Here is a 17113-nt window from a genome sequence, read left to right as displayed (position 1 = left end):
AGAAGGGGGAAGTCAGCGGAAATCATCTCCCTCCACCCTTCTGTTCATGGAAGTCTGTGCTAGATTATTCCATGTGTAGAGGAACACAACTGAATATAAGCCAATAAATTTTAAAAGGAATCAGACATCATTCCTGAACAATAAGATAATTTGCTTCTTTATAGAACACTGTGGATGATTACCCATCCCACAGTTAAAAAGATGAGAATACATGGTGTGGTCATAGAGATGGTTTTGTCAAATAAAATAGCTTGCGATTGTATCCAGCTCCTGAAACGAGCTGTACGGATATAGACTCCTGGAAATGTTGGTCGGCCACAGCCAAGGCCAAAGCTTGTGACTCCTATCAGGTAATATTTGGTGGCATCTGGGAAATAGCACATAAGTGGTCCACCACTGTCTCCCTGGAACATGAAAAATAAAAATGAGGATATGAGTGTTTCTTTTGTTATTGTTAAGCTTTAGGCTGCAGAAAATTGTGGCCCAATCGGTGTTACGTCTCATGAACTGTCAAAAGCGGTGTAAATGATCCAACTGAAAATAAATATTCTGACTTTTTCACCACCACCGAGCCTTAATTTTAGACAGCATTCGAAACTCATTTTTCTAAGTGTGTTTTGCGACAAGGAATTTCATTGGTGCAAGCAGTTTCTGAGCTCTAAGCACAGTACTGTGCCTAAGGTTTCAGATTAAAACTGCCCTCAAATCCAACCCTTTTGGACATCAGTCCTACAAGAAATATGCATACTAATAAAACAGGTATTAGAAGCCACTCCAAAACTAGCCCTATTGAATATTTTCCAAGACAACAACGCACACTCACACTACAAAGAACTCATAAGCCACTTACTCTCAGCAGATAGGAGAGTCATAACTAGACACTGGCGGGACCTGTCAGGAGTAAACATGGACCACTGGTACCAAACTATATTGGAAAACAGCCCTACTATAAAAGCTAAGCAGCAAACTGAAACTAATAGGGGCAAACATGAGAGGATGTCTTTGCCCCACTCCCTTTATTACATATGTAACCAACACACACCCCCTCACACACAAACAAAACTCACTGCAATCAACTAAATGCAACTAACCATGCTCTGGGCTCTCAAACCTCTCACACTGTCAACAAAAACAAATACATAATCAAAAAACCTATCCTTGCAACACTGGCACAAACACACTGCACATACACTAAGCAAAAGAATGAAAAATCACTACCTCCCTTCTTTCTGACACCGAAAGTGAGAAAGGACTCTGAATTGAAAACAGATGTATGCACCCTTGCTAAGTATGAAAATTCTTTAATAAAAAAACTAGTAAGAGTATGAAATTAAGGTATTGCTTGGCGTTTAGTGTCACATGAAGTACCATATACCAATTTCTATGCTTTGATTGCATTCTGCGTATTCCTTATGAGGTTTTGTATAATCATGAAACAGACAGAGGAATAGAATTCTAACTCAGAATTCAGGGAATGTCTTGGGTTTCCTAACTGCTTTAGTGTTACTGCTATTTATTAAGGGACAAAACAATAACTTGACCTAACACCCACAGTATACAGTAATACGTCATGTCTTAAAATGATATACACATCCTGACATCTTTACCTGACAAGTGTCAACACCTCCACTTTCAGAGCCAGCACAAAGCATGTCTTCTTTTTTGAGTGCCCCTCCATACCAGTCATTCCTATTGCAGAGCTGCATTGGAATAATGTCTACTTCGGCTTCCTGTAATACACGTCTTTTTCCACCTGTAAGGAAAACAAGACAAAGCTGAAAGTATGCTTATTTTTGTTTAATATTGCCTGATATACACAGCAATAAACAAAAGGGCTTTATATATTGGCAACTCTTGGGCCAGTAGTTTTCCTAAATCTAGTGCACTGGGCACTAGATTTTCTAAATCTCCTGTGCAGAACTAAGATAATCTACAATTGTTGCCAAAATGAAGCTTAAGAACCCTTCCAACACCTTGAGGTTGTAACGAATACTGTTCAGCAGCTAACACAGACCCCGGGTGCATACGAAGCTTTGAATATACTATCCTTAATCCTTGAGTGTGCCCTGTTCTCCTTTCATCTTTCCAGCAGCACAATCTTCAAAGTGGGTAGTCAGTGTGACTGGATGAATATTACCATCACCAGAACTAATCCCAGCACTGCATTAAGTTGTCAGTCAGGATCCTCCCAGTTTGCTCATTCTATTTACATTACATGATGAGTAAAGTTGAACTTTACATCATTATTGCAGACAGACAAAAGCAGACTTGTGGGACTGTTTGCTACAAACAGGTCACAGGGAAAGGAAGAGCTATTTCACACATTGCAGTGGTTAAGATTGTACAGTAGTACCTCGGGTTAAGTACTTAATTCGTTCCGGAGGTCCGTTCTTAACCTGAAGCACCACTTTAGCTAATGGGGCTTCCTGCTGCCGCCGCGCCGCCAGAGCACGATTTCTGTTCTTATCCTGAAGCGAAGTTCTTAACCTGAAGCACTATTTCTGGGCTAGTGGAGTCTGTAACCTGAAGCGTATGTAACCCAAGGTACCTATGAAGTTTTAGTATATGTTTAAACATAATGAATGTGACAAATTGTTGTATCACCCAGGTATGCCAAGCAGAGAACTGTGACTCCTAGCTTGCCATTCTCTAGCACATCCTCTGAGCAATGTTCGAAATAGCCCCAAATGCATTTACAGCAAAGAAACTTACCTGAAATCACTAAACTTACTTGACCACAACTAGAAGTGGTTATTCTGAAGTAGGTTTACTCTTCCCACCAGCTTTGAAGATAAGACTATGCAAATAATTTCCTGGTTCACAAGGTGATAACGCTTTTACAGCATTGTGAACGATTTTGTTGTACTGACAACTGGCTGCAACATTCATCCACCTGACAGTTTCTCTGTCTCCAACAAAGTAAACTTCTACCACATGTCTGCTGAGAGCAGAGAAACAGCTGGCTGCAAAAAGGGGTGAAACGGGCTCAGGGGCAGGCTCTGGCATAAAAAATAAAAAATCCCAAACAGGAAACATTTCATTTTGGCTGACACCAGGGCCAACTCTCCAACAAATAGAGAGAAAACTAGAACATAGTATTTATCCAAGCACCTTCAAATGCAGAGTCCCAGAGCCTGTGCTAGGTAGTAGATAATCTCTGGTTATCTTTAGTTGAAGTACCTTATGGAAGTTTCTCCAACTATAAGAATATCATCACCTATGAAATCTGCATAAGGTTCTTGGAGCTCCTACAAGAAGCCTTTTGAGACCACCAACCCATGAAAGTGTTAGGCTTGAAGGTTTATTTTAGCTGGTTGTAACTGGAGACATTGGTTATCTGTGCAAGAATATCCATTGTGCGTTGCTTCCAAGACCCACACATTATTCCACAGTAGCCAAGAGAAAGTGTTACCGTATTTTCCGCTCTTTGGGCCGCACTTTTTCCCCTTCAAAAATGAAGGGGAAATGTGTGTGCGTCCTATGGAGCGAAGACGCCATAGCCCCGCGACCCTCTCCCGGCTGGAGAGGTGATGCGCGGCTATGGCTGGAGCCTCTATAGCCGCGCGTCACTTCTCCAGCCGGGAGAGCGTGTGCGGGGCTAAAGAAGCCATAGCCCCTCGACACTCTCCCAGCTGGAGAGGTGATGCATGACTATGGCAGCAGCCTCTCCGCTGCGCCTTTCCGCTGCTCCCTGACCTGCTCTTTGGGGCTGGTGGTGGGCTTCCCCGCCAGCCCCAAAGAGCAGGTCGAAAGGAACCTGAAGCCTGGAGAGTGAGAGGGAGAGCGGGAAAACAAGAGGGGGAAAATTCTCCCCCTCTCTGCGCAGTGCCTCCTGCCGCTTCGCTGAAGGGGCGCTGGGCAGAGAGGGGGAGAATTTTTTTCCCTTGTTCTCCCCCCTCTAAAACAAGGTGCATCCTATTGCCCGGTGCGTCAAGGACATTTTGCCAAGGTTCGTAAAGCCATATTATCTGCCTAGTGCATGAAGCACAACTTTGCTAAGATATCTCTCCATTTGGGACATCTCTTCTGTTGTTCAGTGCTTTAAACTGAAAATATCAGTTCAGTACGTGGGGGATCTAACAAGCAGTGCTCTGTACAATTGTTCACAGAAAAGTACCTCACTAGGGTGACGTTGTTTTCAGTCTCATGGCTGGATAGCATCCATCCAAAATTCTTACTAAAGAAGGTAAGAACACTGGACTTGCTGTGAATGTTTATTCTCTTCAATGGATGGAGATACATATACTGTACACCCAAAAGTTGTCTTGCTGTTGTAGTGAAGTGGCAGCAGTATCTTTGACTCCCAGAAGTAGCAATTCAATATCAACAGAGTCTGGGGATAACCTTCCATCTTCTGCGTATGTTTTCGGCAGAGGAGGGCAATATTCCCACTTCAATGGGTTTTTGGATTGTAAATCTTGTTTTTATTTAGCTCCATTACCTCCTAAAGCTGTGTAAGGACCTCTCACTGAAGGGGCCAAGAATTTGCATAGCTCTACCTTCAAAGCAACCCTTTCCTAGATCACGTCCCTCCACTGCAAATAAAGAACATGCAGGCTAAATCAAAGTTTATTTTCTCACTGCTGGCAACAACAACAAAAAGAAAAGTATAGATTTACCTCTCTCCAGCGTTTTTCCCCAACCACTTATATAACATGAAGTCTCATTGGTCATAAGAAGCGGAGCCTCAGGTAAGCAGATGGGCTGAATATAATCATTGAATCTGATAGAGTCCATTAATTTAAACAAGGCAAGATCATTTTCAAAGGTTTTCTCCTGGAAATCGGAGTGCATAATGATAGCCCTGATCCGGCTCTTCACAGTATAAGGCTGGTACCTATAAAGATGATGCAGTCCCAACACAGCCTTCCAAAACTCGGGGAACCTAGAATAAAATCCTTTGTGAAGTCAATGATCACTATAAAATTGCAACTTTACAGACTGAGACTTGAGAGTTGTCTCTTCCTTCACATCCCCTGCAAAACCATTAAGCATGCAACCAGACTCTGATCAGACGATGAGAGAATGGCTGAGATTGCTCCAAATGATAACATAAATATAACAAGTAACACATATATTATGTCCAGATAAGAGTAATACTTCTTAAAACAAATTCGTAACATGTGCAACAGCAATAATTCAATTAAATTCAAGAATTGTCCTCAAGCAAACTTGGAATCTTACAATGATACAGTACAATAGAATCATGGAGTTGGAAGGGACCCTGAAGATCTAGTCTAAACCTCTGCAATGCAGGAATATGCAGCCGTCCCTTACGGGGATCAAACCCACAACCTTTGTGTTATCAGCACCATGTTCTAACCAACTGAACTATCCGGCTGACAAAATTACTGTGCTTAATAATGAGTGCAAATACTTTTCCTATCTGAGCCATTCAGCAGAAGGCTGGTTTTCTCATGCCAATTACTGCCTATGCAAATTCTACTCAGAATCAATAGCTGTTCTTTTTGGAAATTAAAATAATCACAGCAACTTGGAAGATAAGGTTCATAGCCAAAGAAAGGCATGAATAAGTGTGTGTTCCTAAAGCAGTTTCTTGAGCAGCAGCTGTCCAAGCCTAAACTGCTGACCTCTTGAAAGCGAGAGAAGCTATGCAAGTGGCTTGTGAATCCATATGGGTATGGCTATTCCAAGCTGCTTACTACAAACCATGGCCAATATTATTAGAATAGTTTCCATTGGCATGAATGGGAGGTTTTTAAAATCCATGTAAATAGCAGGCATGGTGGCACTCAATCCAGATTTGGACTGCAGCAGGGGCAGTGGGTTAGAGTGCCAACTTTACCATCACTGCACCTATTATTTACTTTAAAATCATTATTAATGTACTTGAATGCAACTCTTGCTGATGGTAACAAGTCAATTATGCGTATTTTGTGCTGTAGTACTATAGCCCTCTTCAGTTATTCCAAAAGTGGCTAAATTAAGCATAGGAGAAGGGGAGAGCCTGCTAGCTGTCTGTCCCCAGCCCCAAAATAAACCTACCACCCTCTATGAGTTCCAGGGCAACTGTCAGAGGAAGCGTCTTATACTGGTTTGAAAAATGCTAATCCACGTTCTTCCCCTTCCCAAGCTTACTTCAGTCAAATTATGAATGCTTGAAGAGGACAAAACAATGTGAGCAAAATAAAAAAAGGGAGTGCAATGTTAAGAGCATTGAGAACCAGTGTAGTTCACTGAATAAAAAAGATTATCAGGAAAATGTGGAATCATCCTCTTTTCTGCTATATACTCTTTATACAGCCAGGGTAAGTTATTTTGCTTTAGACTAAGCTGACTATTCAGAATTTTTATAAGGGTGAGCATGATCAATATTGCAGAGCAGAATTTAAAAGGACAAATAATAAAGCATCTTATTATCATGAACAGGTTGGTATTTTTTCCCAGGCAAACTGCAGCAGATGCAACAAACGCACGCCATAACTTTCTAAGCAGTACCTTTGCAGTCTAGTCTGACAAACCAGTTCAGGGAGACAAGATGGATTCACAAATAATGTACAAATATTTAATTGTCTTACAGATTTTTTCAAGTTCAGCCAATGTATTTGCATATTTTTCTTTCACCTAAAATTGATAGGAAAACTTTCAGAATCAAAGGATACATACGTCCACTCTTTAATGCAGTGTGCTGCTGTCAGCACTGAGTTGTGGTTAATTAAAGATCCACCACACATATGCTGATATCCTATGCCAAAGTGGAAAACCTGAAGACTGACTTGCCAAGGCCATGCTCCAAGTTGAGCATCATGTCCACCTACAATCCGAGACCCTGCTGGTATCTCATCCACAATAGGCCTTGTTCCACAAGCTAGAAACAAAACACAGTTAAAATGGTGAAAAGTCATACTTGTTAAGTGCTTCATAAAATGCGGCATTCAGATAAAAAAGTGGCAAAGGAGCAATATTCCTGCTGGCGAAGAACTCAGATAAGCATGCAAAGACTGTTCTAAACTTTACTTAATTTTATTCAGAAAAAAGAAGTCAAACGATATTTTTAGGAGATAAAGAGTGAAATTCAAAGTAAGATTAAACAGATAGCATAACTTAATGAAGACTGTGTTGCACTTTTCCATGTTCCCCCCCTGAAACGTAATTATTATTATTATTATTTTAATTAAAGGAATTGAAAAAGGATATGAAGTGCATGTGTTAGAGGACTTAATTTCTAACATTAAGAGAAAAAGAGCAATAAGGTCTTTAAAAGAGAAATGGTTTGTGTATGTTTACTGCATGAGACACATTTGGTAAACAAGCATCAGAAATACATGAATAAGCAAGTAGATCATGTTTTGTTTTCATTATTTGATATTAAAGTAAAAGGATATTATTTTCATTGCTAACAATATGCCATTTGAGGCAATTCAGTGTTAAAGAGATTAGGAAGGTAGAACTGAACTGTAATGCTAAAAGGAATGAGACTGGGAGAAAAATGGGCATTAATTGCCACCCCAACTTCTGAGCTGTGCAGGATTCCCTCTCTTTACCCAGGGTTCAGTTTCCTTGGAATGAGGGATACAGGAGCCTGTGTGGTGTCTTGAGGGCGGGGCTTTTTTTCTCAGCTGGAACTCCCTGGAACTCAATTCAGGCACCATATACATATACAGTCATACCTCGGGTTGAATATGCTTCATGTCGAACGCGTTCGAGTTGTGCTCCGCGGCAACCCAGAAGTAACGGAGCGCGTTACTTCCTGGTTTCGCCGCTCGCACATACACTCAAAATACCATCACGCACATGCGCAGAAATGGCAAAAAGCGACGCGTGTGTGCGCAGACATGCCATCACTAGTTACCGTTTGCTTCTGGATGCGAACGGGGCACCGGAACAGAGCTTAACGAAACTTAAGTACTTAATTCGTTCTGGAGGTCCGTTCTTTACCTGAAACTGCTCTTAACCTGAAGCACCACTTTAGCTAATGGGGCCTCCTGCTGCTGCCGTAGCACGATTTTTGTTCTCATCCTGAAGCTAAGTTCTTAACCTGAAGCACTATTTCTGGGTTAGCAGAGTCTGTAACCTGAAGCGTATGTAACTTGAAGCATACGTAAACCGAGGTACCACTGTATTTAACCTGGGTCCAAGATGGAGGGGCTCACAAGCATTAACACCCCAGAAGGGTTTTCTTCTCCCATAGCCCCAGCCTTGGATTCAAGCTGGAACCAGGCGGTGCTCTCCCTCTTCTGCCTGCTTCTAGCCCAGCTCACAATACACTCTCTCCCATTGTCCTCCTCACTCCAGGCCACAGGCCTGGCTACTTCAACAACGGAACCCTCCCCGCTAGATTTAACCCCCCCCAAAAAAAAAAACACACCCATGCAATCTCGTTCGCAGATACCAGCCGTGAGCCCCGTGGCTTTCCGACTCCGCCAACTGCTGCCAGCGCCGTTCGCCAGCGGAGGGGAGGAAGGGTCAGGGGCTTCGCTGCTCTGCCCTCCGACCGAGCGAACCCTCCCGGCAGATGCACGTGGCCCAGCAATGTGAGCAGCGTCCCCGCTAGGGCGCGCGCGCCGCTTTCAAATGTAGCGTAGAAGTCGCCTTCTGCGGACGTGACCCGGTGGCTGCCGGGACTCGTAGTTCGGAGAGCTTTCTCCTCGCCCTCCCGCCCCCCACCCGGACGAGGACGTCGCGCGCAAGCGCAGCAGCAAGAGCGGCCTCTGCCGGCCTTCGGGACGCCCTGGTGTGAGGGGAACCTCGCCCGAGGCCGGCTTCCTCGACGCCAAAGCCGGGCAGCCGGGCCCACCTTTCGTAGGGATGACAGAGGGCTGGACCCCCGGCGGAGCCTCGCACAGCAGCACTAGCGCCGCCACCAAGGAAGCGGCTGAGGGGCGAGAGAGGAGCCGCCACCGCCGCGGCATCGTCTAGAAAAACGGCGGGCGGCTCTTCCCCCGCCCCCTGACGTCACATAAACGGCACATGATTGGCAGGAAGCGGCCGCGCGCGAGGCTTTTAAATCACATTTCACCATGTTTTCATCCCCCCACTTCCCTTTGCCATCATTTTCCCTTTATCGTTTTATGAAATTGTGCTTCCCTGCGCGTTTTCTCTTTGGTGTATGCGAATTTCTCCCCAGTAAATGTAGGAAGACGCTTGGAAAATAGGGAGAGGTGTGTAATGGGAAGCACTTGCAAGGAAGGGGGCTAGGGATGGGGAACCTCTACTCAGATTCTAATTTACTGAGCCCTACGTGCCAAAGATAGGGAACCTCTACTCAAGAGTCTGATCTGTCTGCCCAATCGCAATGTTCCATCCCATAATTCATATGTGTTCACTTCGCTCCACCAACCTCCTTCACGCCATCCCTCCTCTTTTCCCATGGCTCACTCCAAAGTGAAATGAAATGGTGAGGACTCTAGCCATTGGGAGGAGGTGGAGGGAAAGAAAATGAAGAAACCCCAGCTCAGCCACTCAGTGTGTGTATTTGGCTTTGGCCCCATCCGGTCTGCAGTTCCCCAAAGGTTACCTCTAAAAATGAAGCCCCACCTCCTGCTGAAAAATTGTCCCCACCATGCTATTTGCAAATAAAATTGTCACGTAAGATTTCACAGATCACTAATTGTACTAATGGTAAACATCAACTTGTTTGCTTTATCAAAATAATAATAATCCTTATACAAATTATATATTTTTAAATGCACTAATAACAGTGCAATCCTACATCTAGTCAGAACTGATTCCCACTGAATTCAGTGAAGCTTACTGTCAACTAAATAGGTATTAAATTGCCTTATGACTTTCTTTTCAGATTAAGAACAAATATTTTCAGTTAGGGTTGATTGAATTTAAATAACAAACCAACAGCTGACTAATGGGTTGGTATTGTTAAATATATTAAAAACAGTTGTGGGGTTTTTGAGGAACTTTACCTTTTATAGAACAAGGTGAAAGATTACCCACTTCACAGTCAAAAAGATCAGGACACACTTAATGTTCACAGTGCTGGTTTTACCACGTAGATGTGAAACTATCCAGTCTGAAAAATGACTTGTACGAAGATAGATTCCTGGATACTTTTGCTGGCCACAGCTAACGCTTGAGATGGTGATTCCTATCAAATAATATTTGGAAACATTTGGGAAATAGCACATCAAAGGTCCACCACTGTCCCCCTGGAACATGAAAAATATAAAATGAAAATTTTAGTGTTGCTTATGTATTTTAAAGTTTTAGTATGCAGAGGGACTGTAAACTAATCAGTCTGAACAGTGCATTTCATGTCAAAAGAAAATAATGCTTTATTAGGAAACACAGATAAATCTTGAAATCTTTGATTGGGTAATCTCACTTTGGCTGGGTTATAGTACCTGCAGGTAAGTTGCTTACAAAACCTTATCATGTGTTCTGAAAAGTCCAGCTACATGGTCAATAAACTTAAGACTTAAAATCAAGCGAAAATCCTAAGAATACAATATGTTCTAACAATTCTTAGCTCTCATAACATGGTGGTGGTGATGATGGTGATGCACTGATTATGTGAAAGACAAACACACCCTTTTTGCTTTCACGTTGCTTTTTTGTTTGTAAGCAAAGTGGTACAAGTGTTCAAATTAGAAAAAAATATGGCTCCTCTAATCTTACCCTTTCACCACTCAGCTAAAGAAGGTCTGCAACTTATGTGGGGGTTACATTCCAGGGATCGCGCTTAAAGCCAAAATTGCGTACAGTCAAAATCTGCTGGGTTCATTGGCAGGTGGGGCGGCCAAAATCATTTCCCCTGGAACCTCATCCCCTTTTTATTTTTTGCCACATACATAAAACTGAATGTGCACAAGTTGTGAGCTTACTATAGTTATATTTGATGAAAAATTGGTATTAATGGTAACACGTTTTCAACCACAACTGGAATCAGTTTCTTTCCATATCTATAGTACAGTGGTGCCCCGCAAGACGAATGCCTCGCAAGACGAAAAACCCACTAGATGAAAAGGTCTTCCGTTTTTGATGCGCTTCGCAAGACAAATTTCCCTATGGGCTTGCTTCGCAAGACGAAAACGTCTTGCGAGTCTTGCGATTTTTTTCGCTTTCCCCCCTTTTTCTAAGCCGCTAAGCCGCTAATAGCCTTTTAGCCGCTAAGCCTTTAATAGCCGCTAAACCGCTAATAGCGCTAATCCGCTAATAGGGTTGCTTCGCAAGACGTAAAAACCGCTAGATGAAGAGACTTGCGGAACGGATTATTTTCGTCTTGCGAGGCACCACTGTACAAAAAAGTAGTTGCCCTTTTCCCCTTCACGTCCCCTCTCCTCCCCAACCTTTTTAAGTCTATGAATCTGCAGACAATAACTTTTACAGTGCTGAGAGCACGTTCACAAACAATATTATCTCACTTGAATTTTACATGGATGTCTCTATTGTCTAGTTTATCACACAATGTAATCTTAATTTTTATTTTGTAAATTTACTTAGTGCTACTTTGACATCCTACTGGGCAATATAATTTGTCTAAGCAAGCCACATGACAGCATCTGTTGGCAACGTGGTTTACAGTGGAAATATCTCTGTTTTACCTGACAGGTGTTTTCGTGTCCACTTGCAGAGTCAGCACAAATTACATCCCTTGATATTCCATGCCCTGAATACCAGGGATGTCTGGCACAGATGTACAGTGGTATAATGTCTACCTGAGATTCTTGTAATATATATTTCAAATCACCTGTAAAGAAAACACAAAGTATTACTGGAAATATGTTTGTGTTCAACCTTCTGGGTCCAGTACAAATGTTATATGCAGCAGACCTTCATCCCCTTGTGCAGAATCTACATGTGTTATCAAACAAGGCTTAGCATTCCTTCTAACATTTTGGAGAAGCAGAAAATTTTGTCAGCTAAAACATGAAACTGTAGATGTGATCTCATTTATCCTTGCGTGACTGTCATACTGTGTGACCTGTGGGGGTTATTTTTTTATTTTGTTAACAGTACATGAGATTGGCAGGCTGCTGTATTTTTCTTTTTCTTTACCGTGGTATTTTCCTTTTATATCTTTCCAATGATGCAATCTTTAAGTGAGCAGCCTGTGTGCCTGGGGGTAAAGATGGTGCAATAAGTCGAGACCACATCATGCATATGGATAACAATTCCTACATTAATATAGTGCAATTCTATGGTACCTTTGAGGATATTCTAGAGGCCGTAGGAAAGGTTGGATATACTTCTCAGACATCAGAGAAAATAATCATTTGTAATGGTGCATGTTTGTTCTCAAAGATACAAACATAAGTCTGACCAAACTGCGGGAGGCAGTGGAAGACAGGAGTGCCTGGCGTGCTCTGGTCCAGGGGGTCACAAAGAGTCGGACACGACTAAACGACTAAACAACAACAAATGGTGCTAGGAAACAGGGCTACACCTCCAAAATCAATAGCAATGGAATCATTCTTGCCCCTACTGAATCAGGAGTCCACAATTTCCCACTTTAACACATCCTGCCAGCTACTGATATAAGCAACAAACATACAAGGGTCAACCACAGGAGGAAACTTCTAGCAGTATAATAAGGCTGAGATGTTTCATAAGGCAATACAGGACCAGGACAATTTTGGGCATCTGTTCCTAGGCACTCCACCCACCCCACCAGGATTTGGGATGAAAGATCATGTAAAAGTGTGCGTGTGAGGAGGTTAAGTTGTAAGCAAGTACAATTTGTGGTATAATTGTTGGCTGTGGGCTACATCTGTGGAGGACACCATTGCACCTGCAAGCACCCTCTGGCACCTGCAAAAGAGACCTACTAACAAATGGACACAGTGAAAATCCAGATAGAAACCAGACTTCAAAGTTCTCTGCTGGGCTGCAGGCATGCTGAGAATGCCTCCTTTCAAAACTAAGTTCCAAATGGATGCACTTCAGGGCAGAAAGAGTACAGGATGTAAAAAGTGACAACACTGCAGAGACTGATGGTAGCTGAGTTTAGGTGGGGCCACAGAGCCCACATGTTCAATCCCTGCCCCCAGTTTTTAATTGTTTGGCTTTTTTAAGGATTTGGGGTTCCTGACAGCCAGCAGCAAGCGAAACCCAGGTTTTCCTCAGGTGATATAAATCTCAATGTATTGATATCAACAAAGCTTTCTGTGTTCACTCAAACAGTGTTTCCCAAACTTGGGTCTCCAGCTGTTTTTGGACTACAACTCCTATCATCCCTAGGTAGCAAGACCAGTGGTCAGGGATGATGGGAATTAAAGTCCGAAAATAGCTGGAGACCCAAGTTTGGGAAACACTGCACTAAACTAATATTAGATTATTCAGAAGGGACAGAAACAAAAGATTTACCTTTCTCCTCTTTTTCCCCCCATCCACTTATATAACATGGGTTCTTGTCTGTCACTAGAAGAGGAATGTCAGGTAAGCAGATGGGCTGAATATAGTCATTGTATTCGACAAACTTTATTAATTCAAATAAGGCAATGTCATTGTCATAGCTGTTCACTTTGAAATGAGAATGGACCACAATGTCTCTCACCCGGCGATTTATAGTATGAGAATGACGTTTATAAAGCTGACTCAAGCCAATCACAACTCTCCAGTACTCTGGGTTCCTAGGACAAAAAAAACCCTTGTATGGTTAATACAAAATGGCTGCTTAAGAGAATTTTAACTTTGAGCAACACCATAAGAAAGCTCAAAACATGCAATAATAATTCTACTTGAAATTACTGAAATTATTTTGGCAAACTATTCCATACAAATAGCAATGTTATAACTGGCTTTTCATTCAGCAGGGGATTGATTTTATGACTGCAATAAAGTGGTACCTCGGTTCTCAAACATCTCCGTTGACAAACCTTTCAGAACCCAAACACCGAAAACCCAGAAGTAAATGCTTCCGTTTTCAAACGTGCCTTGGAAGTCAAACAGCTTCTGCTGCATGTTTTTCAATTCAATTTTCTTCTTTGAACTTGCAGCCAGCCCTTTGCACCTCAGTTATCAAATGTTTCAAAAGTCAAATGGTCTTATAGAACGGATTAAGTTTGAGAAAAGAGGTGCCATTGTAATTCCTCATGGAAACTATAATCAGAATCAGAGCAAGTTCTATGTGCTCAACAGGTAATTTAACCTTGTGTTTATTGAGCAGCAGTTGTCTCATGCTGCATGGTAGGTTTTTTGAAATTGAGTGAGTGAAGCTTCATAAACAGTTATTTGGTATGGGGAACTGCTGCTCAAAGTCCAGAATCACCCTTGAAACACAGTATAAGAACCTGGCAGGATGGGGTAAGTGTTGAGAGCGCCATGTATAAGCTAAGCTGCCTAGTAACCTCACATACTGGTGATGAAGTTGTTGAATCACCATGTGTAGCTACACATTCATAAGGTCCAGTGAAATAAATAAACGCCCCCCCATGGAAGTTCTTCAAGATGGTTGTATGAATCACCATTCAGAACTTGTGCATCTTTACATTCTAAATCACACGCTTCAGATCCAGTGTAACCCGCCATCCTTATTCCTTTTGGAAAATGTAAGAAAGATTGTGTATTATTTGAGATAGTGTTGAACTGATGGCACTGGATCAATTACACAGGTCTTCATGAGATGACACATCACTTGGATAACATGAACAATTGAAGGTGCCACTCAACACCCCTGGCAGCAGCGTAAGTGACTTGTAAGGTACACAAAAATCTCAAATAGCGTAAAATACATTCTTATACAGTATGCAGTAATTCTAAAGCACTGGACCCATGATTTAAACATAGCTTACTCTGAGTATGTTTTCGGAAACTGTATTCATAAAATGATATTATTTAAGATTTGTGAGAAGCCTACCAAAACGATGTGCACAGAATACTGACATAAAGACAGGCTATAGCCAAGCAACCAAGAAAAAAGAGGGGGGAAAAGAACCCACACATTTTCCCCATTATACCTAAAATGGACAAGATAAAATATAAAGATACATACACCCATTCTTTAATGCAGTGTGCTGCTGTCAATACTAAGTCGTTACTAATTAAAGATCCACAACATCTATGACGATACCCGCCTTGAAAAACACGGTAAATTTGAAGACTAACAAGCCATGGCCATGCCCCGAGCTGAGCCTCATGTTCACCTACTATCTGAGTCCCAGTTTTTTTCTCATCTATAAGAGGCCTTGTTCCACAACCTAAAAAAAAACACACAGTTATATTGGTGAGATGCAATGTATGTAAGTGTTCCATAAAATACAATCTGCATCCAACAAAATGCTTAGAGCCACTGCTTTAAACTGTTTGTTTCAGTACAGCAATTCCCTAAACAGGCCACCTGTTGGAGAGCTGAAGCAAACCCATTTTGACTCACCATCCCTTGTTATCAGAAGTGAATCCAAAATAATTTCACAGCTTCTTTGATTCTCAGAATAAAAGGACACATACTTGCAGGATGATATCCCAATGTTCAAAAGACAGCATAATCCATGTGCTTTGTTTATATAATACAATTTATTCAGTATCAGGGCAGTACTGTATTCATAGTCTTCCCTCCTTATGTTATCCACATAACAGCATTGTCATGCTCAGGGAGCTTGGTGGCTTAGGGGACAATCCAAACCCAAGATCCACAGGGATGTGCAAATTAAAATCCAGGGGATCTCCAGGTCAGCTGGTCAATTCATGGAGGAGTTGGACTATATATCTTAAGTATAAGGAGTTAATGGTACTTGACTGACCAAGCTGAGTGAAGCTCCAGGTTCAACATAGGCTGTTCATTTTTAGGGCTGAACTTGGAGCTTCACTCAGCTTGGTCAGTCCAATTCCATTAACTCCTTAAGATTACTCTCTTGGTGTCCATTTGAACTCAGGTCTCCCCAGCCATAAAGGTAAAGGGACCCCTGAACATTAGGTCCAGTCGTGACCGACTCTGGGGTTGCGGCACTCATCTCGCTTTATTGGCCAAGGGAGCCGGCGTACAGCTTCCAGGTCATGTGGCCAGCATGACTAAGCCGCTTCTGGCAAACCAGAGCAGTGTGTAGAAACGCCGTTTACCTTCCCGCCGGAGCGATACCTATTTATCTACTTGCACTTTGACGTGCTTTCAAACTGCTAGGTTGGCAAGAGCAGGGACCGAGCAACGGAAGCTCACACCGTCGCGGGGATTCGAACCGCCGACCTTCTGATCGGCAAGCCCTAGGCTCTGTGGCTTAACCCAGAGCGCCACTCACATCCCCTCCCCAGCCACAGTTCAACGCTAACAGGCTACATCATACTGATTGGCATACACTTCATTCCCCCCCCCCTCACAAAAAATGCCTTCTATCAATGTAACCTCACGATAAACCGGGTTATGATCACACCCTTAAGATCATCACACTGTCCTTGCGCAAAAGCCCAGAGGCTGTGGAAGCCGCACCCTTGAAACAGCACCTCAAAGTGGGTGCTGCCGCTGACGTGCGCTTCTCTCCGAACTTGGGCAAATTAGAACAAATGCCGACAGAGGGCAACGTTGGACGTAACACGGCTTAATGGTGTCCTTTGCAAAAAGCGTGTCCGTGCAGAGACGCGCTTCAGAAACATCTTTCCGCTGCGACTTAAACCTTAACTACGGCAATTCCCCGTCCCTCTGCCTAGAAATGGACTCTCACAAGCACCTCCACGTGCCGCAAACTCTATGTAAACACCGGGTGCAAAACCGTTGCCCGCCGAATATCGCACACGTGACTCCCACGTGAAGGATCGCGCCTTCACATCTGACACCCGAAACGCCACCTGCTTTGTACTGGAGTCTGCCGGGAGTCGTAGTTCAGAAAGGGTGACGCGTACTCCATGCGCAGGCGCAGTTACTAGCTTCGGCCGTGACGGCGACCGAGCGCTCAAATGTGAGGGAACCCGCCCGACCCACAAAGGGTTTCGACGCCGGCGCCGCACTTCGCGGGAACGGGGGCTCACCGTGTGTAGGGACCCCGGAGGGTCGGGCTCCTGGCGTTGGTCCATACAGCAGCACGAGCAGAGCCAGTGAGAGCGCGGGGCGAAGCCTACGCCGCATCGTCCCTCGAGGGAGGAAAAAAATGGCGGCCAACCCGCTGCCTTTCCCGCTCCTCGGCCGGAGCGACGCTGGGAGCGTCACGTGACGGGGCGCGCGGCGGCCTCACGCTCAAGCGTTTTCGGCAGGTTGTCTCTGTGGGAGACG

The 17113-nt window shown here is 43.3% G+C and overlaps 1 protein-coding gene and 1 long non-coding RNA gene across 4 annotated transcripts in view; one reads left to right on the top strand and one right to left on the bottom strand.

Moving 5' to 3' along the window:
* Window positions 1-17113, bottom strand: part of LOC310839936 (transmembrane protease serine 12-like) — a 27285-nt gene extending 10172 nt beyond the window's left edge. Inside the window, exons 1-6 of one of the 3 annotated variants that reach the window (XM_083729034.1) lie at window positions 16873-17113; window positions 14909-15113; window positions 13282-13547; window positions 11520-11665; window positions 9882-10124; window positions 6704-6829 (exon numbers count right to left, since the gene is read on the bottom strand). In XM_083729034.1, the coding sequence (XP_083585160.1) occupies window positions 9885-10124; window positions 11520-11665; window positions 13282-13547; window positions 14909-15113; window positions 16873-16969 (954 nt within the window). In that variant the 5' untranslated portion in view covers window positions 16970-17113 and the 3' untranslated portion in view covers window positions 6704-6829; window positions 9882-9884. Of the gene's footprint in view, window positions 1-130; window positions 405-1607; window positions 1754-4619; window positions 4886-6627; window positions 6830-8758; window positions 8936-9881; window positions 10125-11519; window positions 11666-13281; window positions 13548-14908; window positions 15114-16872 lie in introns of those variants that run through there. The other 2 variants (XM_083729033.1, XM_083729035.1) reach the window with 2 other exon arrangements.
* LOC310839987 lies at window positions 1760-2991 on the top strand. Its single transcript, XR_014561726.1, has 2 exons — window positions 1760-2341; window positions 2545-2991. It is a non-coding gene; the product is annotated as an uncharacterized lncRNA (long non-coding RNA).

The sequence above is a fragment of the Podarcis gaigeae genome (assembly GCF_964106915.1).
Source record: "Podarcis gaigeae genome assembly, chromosome: 2".
Taxonomy (NCBI): domain Eukaryota; kingdom Metazoa; phylum Chordata; class Lepidosauria; order Squamata; family Lacertidae; genus Podarcis; species Podarcis gaigeae.
Note: the sequence above shows the minus strand (reverse complement) of the source record. Positions and strands in the feature narration are given on the sequence as shown.